Source organism: Theropithecus gelada, chromosome 10, assembly GCF_003255815.1.
Source record: "Theropithecus gelada isolate Dixy chromosome 10, Tgel_1.0, whole genome shotgun sequence".
In the NCBI taxonomy this organism is placed as follows: Eukaryota; Metazoa; Chordata; class Mammalia; order Primates; family Cercopithecidae; genus Theropithecus; species Theropithecus gelada.
The window spans coordinates 31,733,513-31,748,782 of NC_037678.1; the positions used below are offsets into that span (position 1 = coordinate 31,733,513).

The 15,270-nt window shown below is 55.7% G+C and overlaps 2 protein-coding genes across 5 annotated transcripts in view; one reads left to right on the plus strand and one right to left on the minus strand.

Annotated features, from left to right (window-relative positions):
• Nucleotides 1-9,293, plus strand: part of CDC45 (cell division cycle 45) — a 44,120-nt gene extending 34,827 nt beyond the window's left edge. For all 3 annotated transcript variants that reach the window (XM_025398196.1, XM_025398197.1, XM_025398199.1), the window contains 6 exons: nt 3,449-3,587; nt 3,665-3,748; nt 5,229-5,347; nt 5,519-5,595; nt 7,536-7,601; nt 9,161-9,293. In XM_025398196.1, coding sequence (XP_025253981.1) covers nt 3,449-3,587; nt 3,665-3,748; nt 5,229-5,347; nt 5,519-5,595; nt 7,536-7,600 — 484 coding nt within the window. In that variant the 3' untranslated portion in view covers nt 7,601; nt 9,161-9,293. The remainder of the gene's footprint in view (nt 1-3,448; nt 3,588-3,664; nt 3,749-5,228; nt 5,348-5,518; nt 5,596-7,535; nt 7,602-9,160) is intronic.
• A 2,405-nt stretch (nt 9,294-11,698) lies between these two features.
• The window catches only part of CLDN5 (claudin 5), a 4,960-nt gene continuing 1,388 nt past the window's right edge, over nt 11,699-15,270 (minus strand). Inside the window, exons 2-3 of one of the 2 annotated variants that reach the window (XM_025400233.1) lie at nt 15,184-15,226; nt 11,699-13,219 (exon numbers count right to left, since the gene is read on the minus strand). In XM_025400233.1, coding sequence (XP_025256018.1) covers nt 12,276-12,932 — 657 coding nt within the window. In that variant the 5' untranslated portion in view covers nt 12,933-13,219; nt 15,184-15,226 and the 3' untranslated portion in view covers nt 11,699-12,275. Of the gene's footprint in view, nt 13,220-13,832; nt 14,101-15,183; nt 15,227-15,270 lie in introns of those variants that run through there. The other variant, XM_025400232.1, reaches the window with a different exon arrangement.

A 15,270-nucleotide genomic window follows, 5' to 3' on the forward strand; every position in this document is an offset into this window, starting at 1 on the left:
GGCTCAAGCAGTCTTCTGGCCTTGGCCTCCCAAAGAACTGGGATTATAGGTATAAATCATCGTGCCCAGCCTAAAATTTTTATATATCCTACATACAAATCCCTTATCAGATAAGTAATTTGCAAGTATTTTCTCCCATTCTGTAGGCTGGCTTTTCACTTTGTCAGTGTCCTAGGAAATATAAAATTTGTTAATTTTGATGACATTTAAGTGATCTGCTTTTTCCTTTGTTTCTTGCGCTTTTGGTGTCATAGCTAAGAAACCATTGCCTAACCCAAGGTCATGAAGGCTAATTTTTTTTTTTTTTTTTTTTTTTGGAGGCAAGGTCTTACTCTGTCACTTAAGCTGGTGTGCAGTGGCACGATTTCCACTCACTGCAACCTCTGCCTCCCAGGTTCAAGCGAGTCTCCTGCCTCAGCTTCCCAAGTAACTGGGACTACAGGCATGTGCCACCACACCTGGCTAATTTTTGTATTTTTTGTAGAGACATGTTGGCCAGGCTGGGCCCCTTACTCTTTACTATAGTCTCCTTATACTTTACCAGGATTCCTTGCTGTTTAACAGGACCCCTTGCTCATTACCAGGACTCCTTGCACTCTAGGGAGGCCCCTTATACTTTCCCTTGGCCCACTGCACTCACCTGCTGTTGCATAGGGCAAACTTCCTCTCAGTCTGGGCCACTGCTCTCCAGTTGCCTGGAGTTTTAAGTCTTCTTAGGTCTCACTACCTCTCGGCTTTCTCTCGCACTGATATAGATGGTGTACCTGTCTGGCTGTTCATGGTCTCTTTTCACCTGCTTACACTTTGGGGTTTGAAGTGTTCCCTTGTTCTCTTAATTTGTTGCAAATGTGGGTCCCAAGTTTTTTGTTTTGCAATATAGTTGCTCTACTTTTATCTAGAAATTTGGGGAAATCCAAACACTGTCTTACCACTGTTGTTGCCATCGTCCCAGCATTGATGGGTAGGCTTTAGACATTGTCTACCAACTTCCTACTGTGACAAAGGAGCATCTGTCCCACTCTTGTCCTCCTTCCCTCCTGTTGGTACAGTTATGCCACTATTTTTAACTTCTTTGTAACTTTAACATATTTATGTCTTCTTTCATCACCAGTGTCTCATCTCCCTACTTTGTAAGAAAAGGATATTTGAAACACTCTTAATCCATTTTGTGTTGCTGTAAAGGAGTACCTGAGGCTGGGTAATTTATAAAGAGAAAAGGTTTATTTGGCTCACAATTCTGATGGCTGGAACGCTCAAGATTGGGCATCTGCATCTGGTGAGGGCCTCAGGCTGCTTCCACTCATGGCAAAAGGGGAGCTGATGTGTGCAGAGACCATGTGGTAATGGAGGAAGGAAGAGAAAGGAGGAAAGTACTAGGCTCTTTTTAACAACCAGCTGTCATGGGAACTAATAGAGTAAGAACTCACTTATACTCCCCAGCCCCAGGTAGGGCATTCATCTATTCATGAGGGATCTGCCCCCATGATCCAAACATTTCCCATTAGACCCCATCTCTGTGATCTTGGATCAGATTTCAACATGAGGTTTCGAGGGGACAGATATCCAAGCTGTGGAAACAGCCTTACTTTGCTCTTCAGCTCTCCTTGGTATTTTCTGAAATTTGTGCTTTTACATTTTCAAGACTGATAACAATTTTGGGATAGAGAAAAAGATAATTTGTCTTATCTTTGGCTGTAGGTTGATTTTATTTTATTTTATTTATTTTTTTTTTTAGAGACGGAGTCTCGCTCTGTTGCCCAAGCTGGAGTGCAGTTGTGCGATCTCGGCTCACTGCAAGCTCCTCCTCCTGGGTTCACCCGCCAGTCTCCTGCCTCAGCCTCCCGAGTAGCTGGGACCACAGGCACCCGCCACCATGCCCAGCTAATTTTTGTAGAGATGGGGTTTCACCGTGTTAGCCAGGATGGTCTTGATCTCCTGACCTCGTGATCTGCCCACCTCGGCCTCCCAAAGTGCTGGGATTACAGGCGTGAACCACTGCGCCCAGCCTATAGGTTGATTTTAAAAGATGAAAGTCAACAAATAGTTTACTTTATTGTGCTAATAAACTATTCCAGAGACAATCATGTGTAATAATGGATTACTATCTGGCACAGCTCTTTGTTTTTCCTGGCGTTTTTAATTGCCTCCTTTATCACATTCATTTTTTTCTCCCCCAAACTCCTTCCAGCCGTTATTCTCTGAGCCCCTTTTTGCTGAAGAGTCTGGGATTCTGTCTGCTCACCACAGCCTGGACCTACAGCTCTCTAGGCCTGCCTTCCACTATCCTCATGGATGTCCAAATCTTGGCTGTGCCTCTTAGTTAGGTCCAATGTTTCTTGGGATCTTCATCTTTGTTTCATTTACTCCCTCATTAAATTAGAGCACAGTTCTTAAGTAACATTCAAATAAAAGTCACATGTGAGATAAACTTTCTGAGTTCTTATATATCTGACAGTATCTTCATTTTACTATTTCTTTACTATTCCCTCCACAGAAAACATCCATGTTTTTTATTCTTGCTTTCCAGGCTTCCTGGAATGATGATGCTCTGTCTTATATTTTTGCCTTACGTTTTCCGTAACTTTGTCTTGTTACCTATGTTGAGGAAGCTTTTCTTGACTTATCCTCTGGACTTTGAGTGGATGTTTTATCTTTTGCAATTGTTTTTATTTCCATCAACATTTCCTAGTTTTTGACTGTTCGTTTTTCATAGCATCCTGTTCTTGGTTTAGGAATGTAAGAGTTGCACACATCTCTCTGAAGATACTAGTTAGAGTTCATTTTAACTTTCTTTTGTTTTCCAAATTATCTGTTTCCTTCAGGGTTATTTTTTCAGGCCACAGGCATTTCTCAAATGATCTGATGTCTTTCATATTCAAGAAGGGGATCGTGGACCCTTGGCTGAGCCCTGGATATCTGGGCACAGCTCACTGGTCATAAGACATCGCTTCACCTTTGCAGGCAGGAGCCAACTGTGACACTTTTTGACTCCCCACTGTAAAGCCCAGAGGCTTTGCTTGAGGACTCTACTTATACACAGAGGGTACATTTCACTTACTCAGAGGGGAGCCTCCCTTTTTCGAGGGAAGAGTAAAAATCTGTTGAGTTTGAGGCGATCCGTCATCCAACCTCCAGCCCTTGCCCAAGCCTCCCCTGTGTCAGTCCTCCTGGGCCCTCCTGTGTGGGATCTTCCCTCTGTTGGCTTTTAATCTTCTGTCTTCTGATGCTTGCACCCTCTCCCACCTCTCACTGGATTGCTGCGTGTTTATACAATTTAAAAAATTATTTCCTTTCATGTGAGAGAGAACTCAGGAGGGAGAAAAGATAAATTCTTATCCCCAAACCTCTTTCTGAACCGGTAGCCAAGCAATCTTATTTGTGACTTTGGTATTTTACCAAAGCACTACCTGACAAGCACCACCAAAGCCATGTGTCTGCCCTGTTGCAGGAGTAACCTGGACAAACTCTACCATGGCCTGGAACTCGCCAAGAAGCAGCTACGAGCCACCCAGCAGACCATTGCCAGCTGCCTTTGCACCAACCTCGTCATCAACCAGGGGCCTTTCTTGTACTGCTCCCTCATGGAGGTCAGGCTTCCCACAGAGCACAGGCGCCTGGCCACAGCACCAGTGGCTTCGTCTGACCATCTGTCTCGCCTCCACAGGGCACTCCAGATGTCGTGCTGTTCTCCAGGCCGGCGTCCCTGAGCCTGCTCAGCAAACACCTGCTCAAGTCCTTTGTGTGTTCGGTGAGAGGCCAGGCGGGTGCTGTGGGTACAGGAGGGCAGGTGCTTGGAGAGCTCCCTGGACTGGGAGTTAGATGCTGGGGGTGCCTGTGGCTGTTCACCAGCTGCAAGGTCTAGGCATATCCATTACTTTTTTCTGAGCTGTCTTTTCCTCAGCTGACCCCTAGGAACCTTCCAGTTCTCTCAAGCTCTGATTCATCACTGGCTGTCTAAGTCACTCAGACGAGTAGGGAGGGGCCCTCACGGAGTGAATAGGGCTGGGGCTTGTGTGCTATTGTCGCAGGTCAGGGAAAGCAGGATGGTTGTAGCAGAGACTGGCTTCCCAGCAACAGGTTGTCCACTAGGCTGATTTCCTGTGCCTGGCTTTGTCTTCTGTGTGGCCTAACCCCCTCTTTGCGTTGACGTGGAACACACTCCTAACTTGACTGGCTTTAGGGCAGGGGTCCTCACCCAGCCAGCATGGGGCTCTTCCCAGATGTGACATTTCAATAATTGAAGTTCTCCTCTGCTTCGAGGATGAGAGTTTATGCAGGGGGCTATTTCAAACAAAATGTGCTAACAGGAAGTTGAACTTTTCTTTTGCTACTGAACTAACCAGAAAAATGATGACAGATGACATGTGTTCTATCAACCAGGTAATATCAAAGATGAACTAGGGACAGAGCATGGGCCTTGAAGTCCTCTAGGCTGTGTTCAAAGATCAGCCTCCTTATTTGCCAGTTGTGTGACGTGAGGTAGATAATCTGATCTGAGCCTGTTTCCTCATCCATGAAATGGATGAACATATACCTACTTTACAGGATCCATTCATTTATCAGACATGTTTTGAACATCCAGCACCTGCCTGGCCCTGTTGTCATGGAGTGACTGCCCATCCTGGTGCACATCCTGGGACACCCCTCAGTCCTAGACACACCAGGAATGCTGGTCACCTGGGCTGTAGGGTGTGGGTGCCGCAGGCACAGCAGAGAAGGAGGCCCTGAACCTTTATCCTGAGGGAGCGTGCCAGCGAGAGGGGATAAGGAGTGGTAGCTGCGGTTAAGATGATAGCATGTGCTGCCAGGGGATGGAGCAGGACGAGGCGGGGTGGCCTGGGGCCTCCTGGAGAAGGTGGCAGCTGCCGCAGGACCTGAAGGAGGTGAGGGAGGAGACAGCAGGGCGGGCTCCCTGCAACAAACAGCCAAGGGGCAGTGGGGCTAGGGTGGTACACAAGGAGGCTTGGGGACACAGCATCGTGGCCACAGTACCACGCTGTGGGTACAGGAGGGCAGATGCTTGGAGAGCTCCCTGGACTGGGAATTAGACCCTGGCCTTGGGCATCTAACTTGGGGTGGCTGGGTGGGGACCAAGGCATCTTCTCTGATGACAGAGTCCCTGGAGGCTCTGGGGAGTAGAGTGAGTGGGTGCTGTCGGGCTCTGGGCTCTGAGTGGTGAGCTGGGGCCCATCGTACTCTGACAGAGGGTGCTCTCTCCAACTCCATAGACAAAGAACAGGCGCTGCAAGCTGCTGCCTCTGGTGATGGCTGCCCCCCTGAGCGTGGAGCATGGCACAGTGACCGTGGTGGGCATCCCCCCAGAGACCGACAGCTCGGACAGGAAGAAGTGAGCAATTTCCACTCGTCCTGGGACTGGAGGGTATGGGGTGTTGGGGGTGTCAGCTTGTTAGCCCTGCTGAGTAGAGTGGTATTTGCCTCTAGTGTCTGTCCTGGGGCCGGGGATGGGAAGGGTCCATTGCAGGCAGCCTGATCCCCGACATGTCTTGTGTATCTGCAGCTTTTTTGGGCGGGCATTTGAGAAGGCAGCGGAAAGCACCAGCTCCCGGATGCTGCACAACCATTTTGACCTCTCAGGTAAGAGTCTTCTGCCACTCTGCCACACTTCCCCACCTGACCCTTCAATGCCACTGCAGGCCCTGGAACCAGGCAAGTTGGCATGGCTGGAGGAGCCTGGCCAACAGCTCTCTTGACCTTCCAGATCCGGCCCTCAGACAGGCTACTCCTGGTGGCTCAGGGAGCTCTGGTGAGCCTCAGGCTCCTTAGAAAGGGAAAAAGTGTTTCCCAGGGAATGACAGGCCTGACTCTGGCCTTACAGCCAGTGCTAAGGATCACTTTCCCAGCAAGCCTAGAGAACTGGCCACCAGGGCCCCTGGGCCTCCGTCTCACCTGTCAGGGTTGGGTTGTTTCTGTTTCATGGGATGAGGAAACAGCAGGGCCTGTGATGACCCAGGATACCACCCCATGCTGTACCCAGCCCCCTCTCCACGGGTTAAAGGTGTGTGTCGTGATAGGTGCTACCTGTGAGACAGCTGGGACACTATCCCCACCTGTGTGTCAGATGAGCCCAGAATAGATGGGCCTGCCCGCCTGTTGCTTCCCCAGCACCAGCACAGAAGATGGTTCACATTCGGCTGTGTTTGCCTTCTTATTCTTATTGACAGGCTTTAAAGTAAAACAGACTTACTGATATTTCACCCTGGGTTAGTTTGCTACAGCTGCCATAGCAAAATACCACAGACAGGGTGGCTTCAACCACGTGTCTCCTCCCAGTCCTAGGGGCAAGAAGGCCCAGGTCAAGGCGGGGCAGGGCTGGCTTCTCCTGAGGCCTCTCTCCTTGGCTCACACAGATGCCCACCTTCTCTCTGTGTCTTCACGTGGTCTTCCCTCTGCACACCTCCCTGGTGTGTGTGTCCAAACCGCTTCATCTTCTGAGGACACCAGACAGATTGGATTAGAGCCCATCCTAACAACCCCATTTGAACTTAATTGCCACAGTCACATTCTAAGGTCCTGGGGGTTAGGGCTTCAACATAGGGATTTGGGGGAGACAGTTCAGCTCAACAACCTCAGTACTTCCCGCACCTCTGAGAAAGGAAATTTTCTTGCCTCATCACCACGGATTCCTCAACAATGATAGACACTGTCATGGGAGATCCAGCCTTTGTTGAAGTGGCCTCAGCCATCTCAGAGCTGCCTTCCTTGAGCCAGACCCAGCCATGGCTGTGGCACTGTGTGGCGTCGGTTCACCCCGCACAGCAGCCCCTGCTAACTCTTTTGTGCTTGCGCTGTGGGAGAGGTGAATGGACACCCACTGGCCTGCAGAATATCTGGCTTCATTATACAGGGAGGTTTCGGGCTGGGAACTGCCTGGTCTCCCTGAGGGTAGAGAGCCAGGGGTGGGGGTGCAGAGTGGGCCATGGCCAGTACCCACCTGTGTCGGGCTGGATCTGGGGCTCTCGGGGCTGTGGCTGGCGGCATAGACGGCTCCCAGGGCCAGGCCAGCCCCATTCTGGGGGCTAGTTTTGCTTTGTGGTGAGGGTTTGTGTGCTCAGCTGAGCCTGAGGGCCCTGTGATATGGGCAGTTTGCACCATGTCCCCTTGTGGGGAAGAGAACACTGAAGCCAAGGCATTGGCCAGAGTGCGTCCAAAAGTGTCCTGCCCCACCCAAGGACTTCCACAACCCACTCTGGGGACCAGGATTCATGCCAGGTGGGGTGGGCAGGCCCGTTTCTGTCCAGGTCTGTAGGGCCCCTCCCTGTGTCCCCTCTATTGGCTTCCCGGGGCGGGGTTCTCTCTGCAGTCCCCAGCCCTGGCCTCTCTAGCAGTGCAGACAGCAGTTCTGACGACGAGGTACAGTGAGACAGAGACACAACCACTGAGTGCAGAACACCACAGACCAGGAGGAGCTGCACACTTTGGAATGCGGTGGAGGGCCGGCGGCGGGGGCAGTTCTGTGCCCTGCCTTGTGTTCCTACTCCTCCCTTCTCACGGCTGTTTTTCTTTCATTACTTCAGTAATTGAGCTGAAAGCTGAGGATCGGAGCAAGTTTCTGGATGCACTGATTTCCCTCCTATCCTAGGGTGAGTTACAGGGGTTCTGCAGGGGCAGCTGTAGCAGCCCCCTCAGAGCCCGACCCTGATGCCCTGCTCTGTCCTCCCTCAACGGAGGCTTTTACTTGGGTTTCAGACCAAAGCAGGGTTCTTGAGGAGATTGGAGCCAACACATTTTTCCCAAGCACATCTGTCCTTAGGCTGCCAGCAGGGCCACAATGGGGCATTTTGAGGTAGCTAATTTCATTAAGCCCCTGCGATCCCTTCAGAAAGAGCTGGTATTCACCCTCTGCTGACCGCACTCTGGGGCTGGGCATCCCGTGTGACACATGTCACACACAGACTCCCTGGTGCTGCCCTCGGAGGCCACCTGGAGCCTCCTGTCCCACAGCCTTCATGTCAAGTGCTGGGCAAGAGCCCACAGAGCAGGCATGCAGGCTTTTGTGTGCTTGGCTCATGAGAAAGCAAAGCTGTTGGCAGCCACTCAGCTGGGAATTCCAAAGTGCCGGTTCTGCTGGGGCCTTCACCAGCACACAGCTGTCCTGAGGGCCCCGATGGGATTCACTGGCAGGTCACTGACCCGGGACACCTCCCACTGCCCCGTGTACTACCTCTTTCTTAAGGGTTCCCAGGAAATAGGCCTGCCTTGTGTCTTTGTGACCATCTCTCAGCCCAGGTTCCCCACAGGGAATGCCACATCCAGCCCTGCATCTCCTGGAGCCCTAGCCTGGAGGCTGCGGCTGTGGCAGAAGGGCCCTGCCAAGGCTCTGTTGTAGGAGGTCCTTCAGGCCAGGCCTGGGGTCCTTCCCACTCTCCCACCCATCCGTCCGTCTGTCCATCCCTCCAGGGGCAAGCACCTGTTCTTTTGGGGCTGGAGTGGGGCTGTTCGACTGACAACAGCACAGGGGGCCTCAGGGACCCCACAGTTCCTCTCAGGGTGGCCTGGACTACACAGGGCCCATGTTAGGGGAGGGGCTCTGGGTCAGACCCTCGGGTTTTTGGCAAGTTCTGTAGGCTCATCAGCAGTGACCTTCGACCAGCCACCTAATCAGACTGAGCCTGTTTCCTCATCCAAAAATGGGGCCCACTCTCTCCTTAGACGATGAATGTGAGCATCAGCACAGGACTGTGTAGTGTGGGGCAGATGCAGAGGTGGGGCTCTCCAGCAGTGGAGTGGGTGCTAGAGGCAGACCCCTTCCCTGCAGCCTGCTTGGTGATGATGTTATGCTGCTGTGTGTTCTTCCACTGAGGCAGGGGTACAGGTGGCCTGGGCCAGGAGGGCTGAGCAGCAGAGTACCGAGGGATGGAGGGAGAGATCCCATGGGAGGGTGCCAGGGGGCTGGCTGAGCAGCTGGGTGGGGTCCGTGAGGTGAGAAGGTGCCTGGAAGGAGCTCTGATGTAGGACAGCTCAGCCCAGGCAAGGGGTGCTGTGAGGACAGCAGAGGCCTCTGAGTCTGGGGTGGCCTCACCCCCACAAGCAGTCCTGGCTACTCAGAAGCACTACCCAGAGGGAATGCCTGGGCAGTTTGTTTAATTTGGTGGCACATCAACATTGTTTGAAACTTATTTTTTCTTGTTTTCTTTTCTAGAATTTGATTTCTTCAGGAATGACCTCCTTATTTATATAACTGGCTTTCATTTAGATTGTAAGTTATGTACATGATTTGAGATGTAGAAGCCGTTTTTTATTAAATAAAATGCTTATTTTAGGCCCCGTCCCCACTGTGGCTCTGGTCTCGAGGCCAGTGCTTAGGTGTGCCTTGAGTCTTCTATAGGTCCTGGGCCCCAGGTACCCTCAGCGCCTGGCAGGAAATCAGCATGAGGATTGGCCCGAAGTACAAGATCTCCTCACTCTGTCCTCCAGGACCTCCAGGTGGCAGTGGGCAGAGGTCAGTACCCCTCAGCATCCCCGCCTCCTCACAGCACCTGCACTGGCCACTGCCTAGTGGTGCCAGCCAGCACCTGCCTCTGTCCACCTACCACTTCCTCCAGTCCACTTGGCCTCAGCCACATAGCTAGTCCACTCTCTCAGCCATCCCTCCACCCGTGGGTCTCACCATCCAGCACTCTTTTTCAGGTCTTTGAAGGCAGGACTGATTTGGGTAGGTTTTAAGTCAGTGGGGAAAAGCTCAGAAAGAGTGACCTGGAAAAGTGCACACAGGTAGGTGGGGCTGGTCTTGGTGCAGCCCTTGGCAAAGGGCAGTGGGCACAAAAGGGTCAGAGCTGGACTGGAGACTGGGCCCCCCCCTTGCCTCTGGTGGTTTGCACAGCTCCCTGGGGCCCTTGAGCTGCCCACCCTGGCCATTTGGGAAAGTTCAGAGGCTGTGCAGCTGCCTTTCCATGCCCTTCGTTTTTTGTTTGTTTGTTTGTTTGTTTTTGAGACAGTCTCGCTCTGTCGCCAGGCTGGAGTGCAGTGGCACGATCTCGGCTCACTGCTTCCTCTGCCTCCAGGGTTCAAGCAGTTCTCCTGCCTCAGCTTCCTGAGTAGCTGGGATTACAGGCATGGCCACCACGCCCAGCTAATTTTTGTATTTTTAGTAGAGATGGGGTGTTGCCATGTTGGCCAGGATGGTCTTGATCTCCTGACCTTGTGATCCGCCCCCCTCGGCCTCCCAAAGTGCTGGGATTATAGCCGTGAGCCATCCCATGCCCAGCCCCATGCCCTTCCTTTCTTAGGAAACAGCTTGTGTGGGATGCAGCCCTCCCAGGCAGCCTTGAGCCTCGGCTTCTGACCAAACGCACCAGACCTGGTACTACCCAGCCCCAGTGGCCAGATGCAAGAGTGTAAGGACCATTGTTTCCGGCTCTGCCCAGGGCCACAGCTCTGGGATCACACACTCCCAAGCTTGGGGACTGCTCTTGGTCCCTGCTCTACAGGCCCAGGTGGGGCACAGGTCAGGCCTCCTGAGGACCTCTGCACTGTGGGGCCCCTATCCCTGTAACTCATCCCACCTCTGGTTCCACAGCAGCTCCCAGGAAGCTGCCACACATTCCAGCGGCTGCCCTAAGCCCCACTGAGCCCACATTCTTGGGGTTCTGCCACTGCCCCATGGTGGTAGCCTGGCCAGACCTAGGAGACTCCCCGCCACTGGATGTGGCCCAGACATTTCTGGGCAGGGCCCCCGAGGCCAGGTTGGAGCAGATGCCAAGTCTTCCTTCCAGCTGGGCTTAGAGCTCTTCCCTGCAGCATGCCCCCTTCATCAGCTGCTCTCTTCTGCTTCTAGCTTTATGTCAAAAGTTAAAAATGTGTTAATTCAAAGTACCTAGAACAAGGCTAAAAACAATGAGCTCTCAGTGACTGTTAGATGGCTCTAGACCCCCTATTCCGAGATGCCTGGCAGGGGCCAGCCCTGACTCCCAGGTCATACAGCCCCTGGAGGAGGAAGGTGCCCCCAGCAGGGGCTGGCACAGGTGCTGGTTGTCAGTACCAGTCTGGGCAGGCTGCCAGGCCGGCAGGGTGGGTGGGCACAGGCTCTGTAGGGAGCTACGCTGGGACTGGTGAAGGAGCCAGGACGAGGGGCTGGAGCCAAGGTGTGGTACTCTGGGCAACCAGCTGTCAGCACCTCCTCCCATGGCAACCCCACTGTTGACCGGCGTGTCCTGCATTCACCCCTATTCCTGCCCCACCCACCATTGGAAAGGGCCTGGTCGGGAGTTCTACAGACCTCTGTGGCCACTTGATGGGACCCGGAACTAGGCAAGCCCTGAGACGGCAGTGGAAAACCTCGCCCTGTGCTGTGTGGGGCTCAGCCGTTTCTGAGAGAAGCCAGCGGCCTGACTGCCCACCCCCAGCACTTCCCACATCGCAGGAACCCCACTCACCAGCCTGTGTTGAGGGCGCTTCACCCTGCTGGGGTCTGCCGCTGCCCCCGCCCCTGTCCCATCCCGGGCCCCAGGGCCCCATGACTGCAGCAGCCGCTCTTCTGACCGCAGATCCCGCCTTTCTGGGCTGTAGTAAGTGGTGGCTGTGTCTCCCACCTGGTGGGAAGGTAGCAGGGAGGATGGGGAAAATGCCAGCCCTGGGAGGAGGTCTCTACAGGAGTCCTTGGGAGGGCGGGGCTGGTGGGTGATGAATGGGGCTGCTGGACACGGGAGATGGCTGGACAGAGAACAGGACACAGGCGGGAGAGAGTTCAAACCATTTACTAAGTAGATTCTTAGCCTTCCCACTCCCGCCCACTCTCAAGCTCCGGTGCCCACAAGCCTTGCCTGGGGAGATGTTGGAGTGAGACCGGGAGGTCCAGGCCAAGTAACTGGCCCCTGGGCTTGGGCCCTGCTGATGGGGTAAAGACCAGCTGTACACATCTCTCCGGTGGGGTCCCTGGGCTCTCCATCCGCCCCTCCGAAGTCAGCAGGAGCCTCTGGGAAGTAAGGCAACAGCCAAGACCCCCAGCGTCTTGGAGGGGAAGCGGCATCCTCAGTCTGACACTCGCTCTGCCTGTGGAAACAGCGCCGCGCACAGAAAAGGAAACTGTCCGAGTCCGTCTGTTAAGGGCAGGGCCCGGCTGGTGGCAGGAGAGGGTCAGCTGCGGGCGCAGGCAGGAGCCCATCCAGGAACCGCGTCGGGGTGCAGAGCCAGACGTTCCGCGGTGCCTGCGCGCGGCGCTACCCGGCGGAAGCCGCCGGTCCATGCGGGGCTCCCCAGGCTCATCCAACGCCTCGCAGGGGTAGCTGGCAGGAGGGCCCCCGCCGTGCCCAGCGCCCTCAGACGTAGTTCTTCTTGTCGTAGTCGCCGGTGGCCGTGGGCCGCCGCGGCGCCGAATACTTCACGGGGAAGCTGAGGTCGGGACGGCTGGTGCAGACCCAGGCGCCGCAGCACAAGAGGCCACCGCCTACCATGAGCAGCGCGGTGGCCGCCCAGCCGATATACAGCGCTGCGCCCAGCTCGTACTTCTGCGACACGGGCACAGACGGATCGTAGAACTCGCGGACGACAATGTTGGCGAACCAGCAGAGTGGCACGAGCGCAAGCAGCCCGCAAAGCAGGTAAAGCACGCCTCCCGTGAGGGCCACACGCGCCTTGGCCGGGCCCGGGGCCACGCAGGTGGTGCACTGCGCTCCCGCCAAGGTCACGAAGAGCGCAACGAACGCCAACAGCACGGCACCCACGGTGAGCGCCCGCGCTGCCTGCACCTCGGTGCTCAGAGCCAGCACCGAGTCGTACACCTTGCACTGCATGTGCCCCGTGCTCTGCACCACGCATGACATCCACAGCCCCTTCCAGGTGGTCTGCGCCGTCACAATGTTGTGGTCCAGGAAGGCAGTCACCTGCCACATGGGCAGCCCGCAAGCCAGGATCAGACCCCCCCAGCCCACCAGGCACAGCACCAGGCCCAGGATCTCCAACGCTGCGGACCCCATGGCTAGAGGAGAGACGCGAGCCCGACGGCCCCCCAGAACCCCCAAGGCCGTGCTGCGCGGCGCCCTGGGCGGGCCCTAGTGCCTTTGCGCCCGCGCTCCTGGCTCTCGGCCCCAGTCCGTTTGCCCCGCGGGTCTGTCGCACCTTCTAGGTCTGCCAGCTCCTGCCGGGGGTACCCTCTTTGAAGGTTCGGGGGCGGATTCTGTCCCCCGGGCCCGGCCCCCTGGCCCGAAGCAGCCAATCCGTGCGCGGGCCGTCGTCCCGCAGCCAATCACAGAGCCCCTGGCAGCTGAAGTTAGGAAAACAACGGCTCTTGGGGGGTAGCTGAGGGCGCGGGACGGCTCCCCGCCCGGCCGCCGCCCCCAGCCCCACCCGCGGTTATCCTAGTCGCGGCCAAGCGCGTTCTGGGCTGGCCTAGGGCCCGCTTCTTGAGCCGCCTCCCTGCGTGTTCCGGCCGCGTCACTTCAGAAGGCGCTTGACCCCCAGCCTGCACCACCCGGTCCACTCCCACATCCCCTACTGAGCCCAGTGGTCTCTTCCACCGGAGCCAGCTCCACTCCACTGACCGGGGTTTGCAGGAGCCGCCACCCCCCAACCCCTGTCACAGCCGTAGAGGCCCTTGTAGGGGGTGTCTCCAGAAAGCCCGCCCCGGAGTCCAAGCCCCACCCAGGCCCTTTCCCGCACTCTCTCTCCAGCCCTCTGAGTCCCGGCACTGTCTCTCACCCCATGGCAAACGGAGACGCCAGGCAGCCATATGGAGGTCAGGCCCAGGCTCCAGCCTCACCCCCCCATGCCACTCACTGCCTCTCTGGAGCCTGAGTCTCTGGCACAAAGCGGTGGCACAGGGGCTTTCCCCCTGCCTGGCGACCCCCACTCTCCCAAGCTGCAGGGGCTTCCCAGACCTCTCAATCTTCATAGGGGCTGCTTCTCTTCCTGCGGTACTGCCCGCACCCCATCCTTGGGGGCCCAGCTCAGGTGACACCACTTCAGGAAGTTCTCAGTGACCCAGCACACTGAGTGTATACCCAGGGGCAGTGGTGGCCCCAGGCCTAGCAGCCTGCTCTGGCCTTCAGACAGCAGAGACAAAGGGACATGGAGGGGCTGTGCCCTGCCCTCCCACCAGTGGCGATGGTGTCCCTGGCACCCCAGCCCCCAGGCCACCCTCCGGAAGCCAACTTGGAGTTTCCTGGCCAGGAGGAAGAGCCCCCATCCTTGCTGGGGGAGGGCGGCGCGGGATTTCCGGGCATTCTTCTGCACAATGGCCCAGCCATTTCTCGAAAGGTCCACTGGGGTGGACACTCCGGGCCCCCTGAGGCTCAGGTGGGGGCACAAGGCTCCAAAACCCACAGTCCCATGGGGACACCGGCCCCTTTCTAGCAGTTTTCTCCAATCTCTGTCGGCCCCTTTGTTTCCAGTAAAGTTTGAACTCCAGGCCCTGGACTGAAGCCACTGGGTGCCCAGTTCTTTTATCTGGTCTGTGCTCAGTTCCATTGGACAGGACCCTCCATAGAAAAAGCATGGCACTGAGGCTGGTCACAGATGTGGGAGCTTTGATGACTTTCTGCCTCCTGGGGCCTGGTTCCCTTCTCCCCCTTCAGATGGCTCTGAGATGGTAAATGAGGTAAGGCCAGCATCTGGCTCACCTAGTGTGGGGAGGCTCTGAAGGCAAGTGTGCCCAGCCCTGAGGCTGGAGGGAAATCGTACCCTCTTTGCTCAGCCCCACGTGGCCTCTCCCCACCAGGTGTGGCTCTGAGGACCACTGCCTTCTCCCAGCTATCACTTTAGTCACTGCATCTCTCCTGCTGCAGACCCATGGGCCACGCCCCTTCTTCTACAGACCCTCCTGGACATCTCCTCTGTGTACTCCAGGGGTCCAGCTGACCCACCCACCCTCTCACTCTTACTACCCCCTAGCCCAAGCCCAGGGACCTTCCCCGGATCCCCCTACTCCCAGCCGTTCCATGCCACCATCTTCCTGGGATGACTGCTGTGGCCTCCTCAGCTCATCAGGAACCTGCCCTTGCCCAGCTAGGCCACCCCAGCAGGCCCGTCTCCTGGGCCTCACCCTACCTAAGACCCTCCATGGCTCACATTGCCCATGGACAAGAGCCGACCCCTAGAGCAGCTGGACTGATGTGTACCTGCATGTGCTAGGACTGGCCAGTCCAGTCACCAGGCTTGGCGAGGCCCTGAGCACACACTCTGCCCCAGCAGACTCACCTGCCTATGGGCCTCACGTGGGCCGTCTCTTACCTTGGCCTCTTCTGCCCACGGTGTGGGTCTGTCAGGTTGTGTCCTGCTCATCTTTTTTTTTTTTTTTTTTTTTTTTTTTTTTTTTTT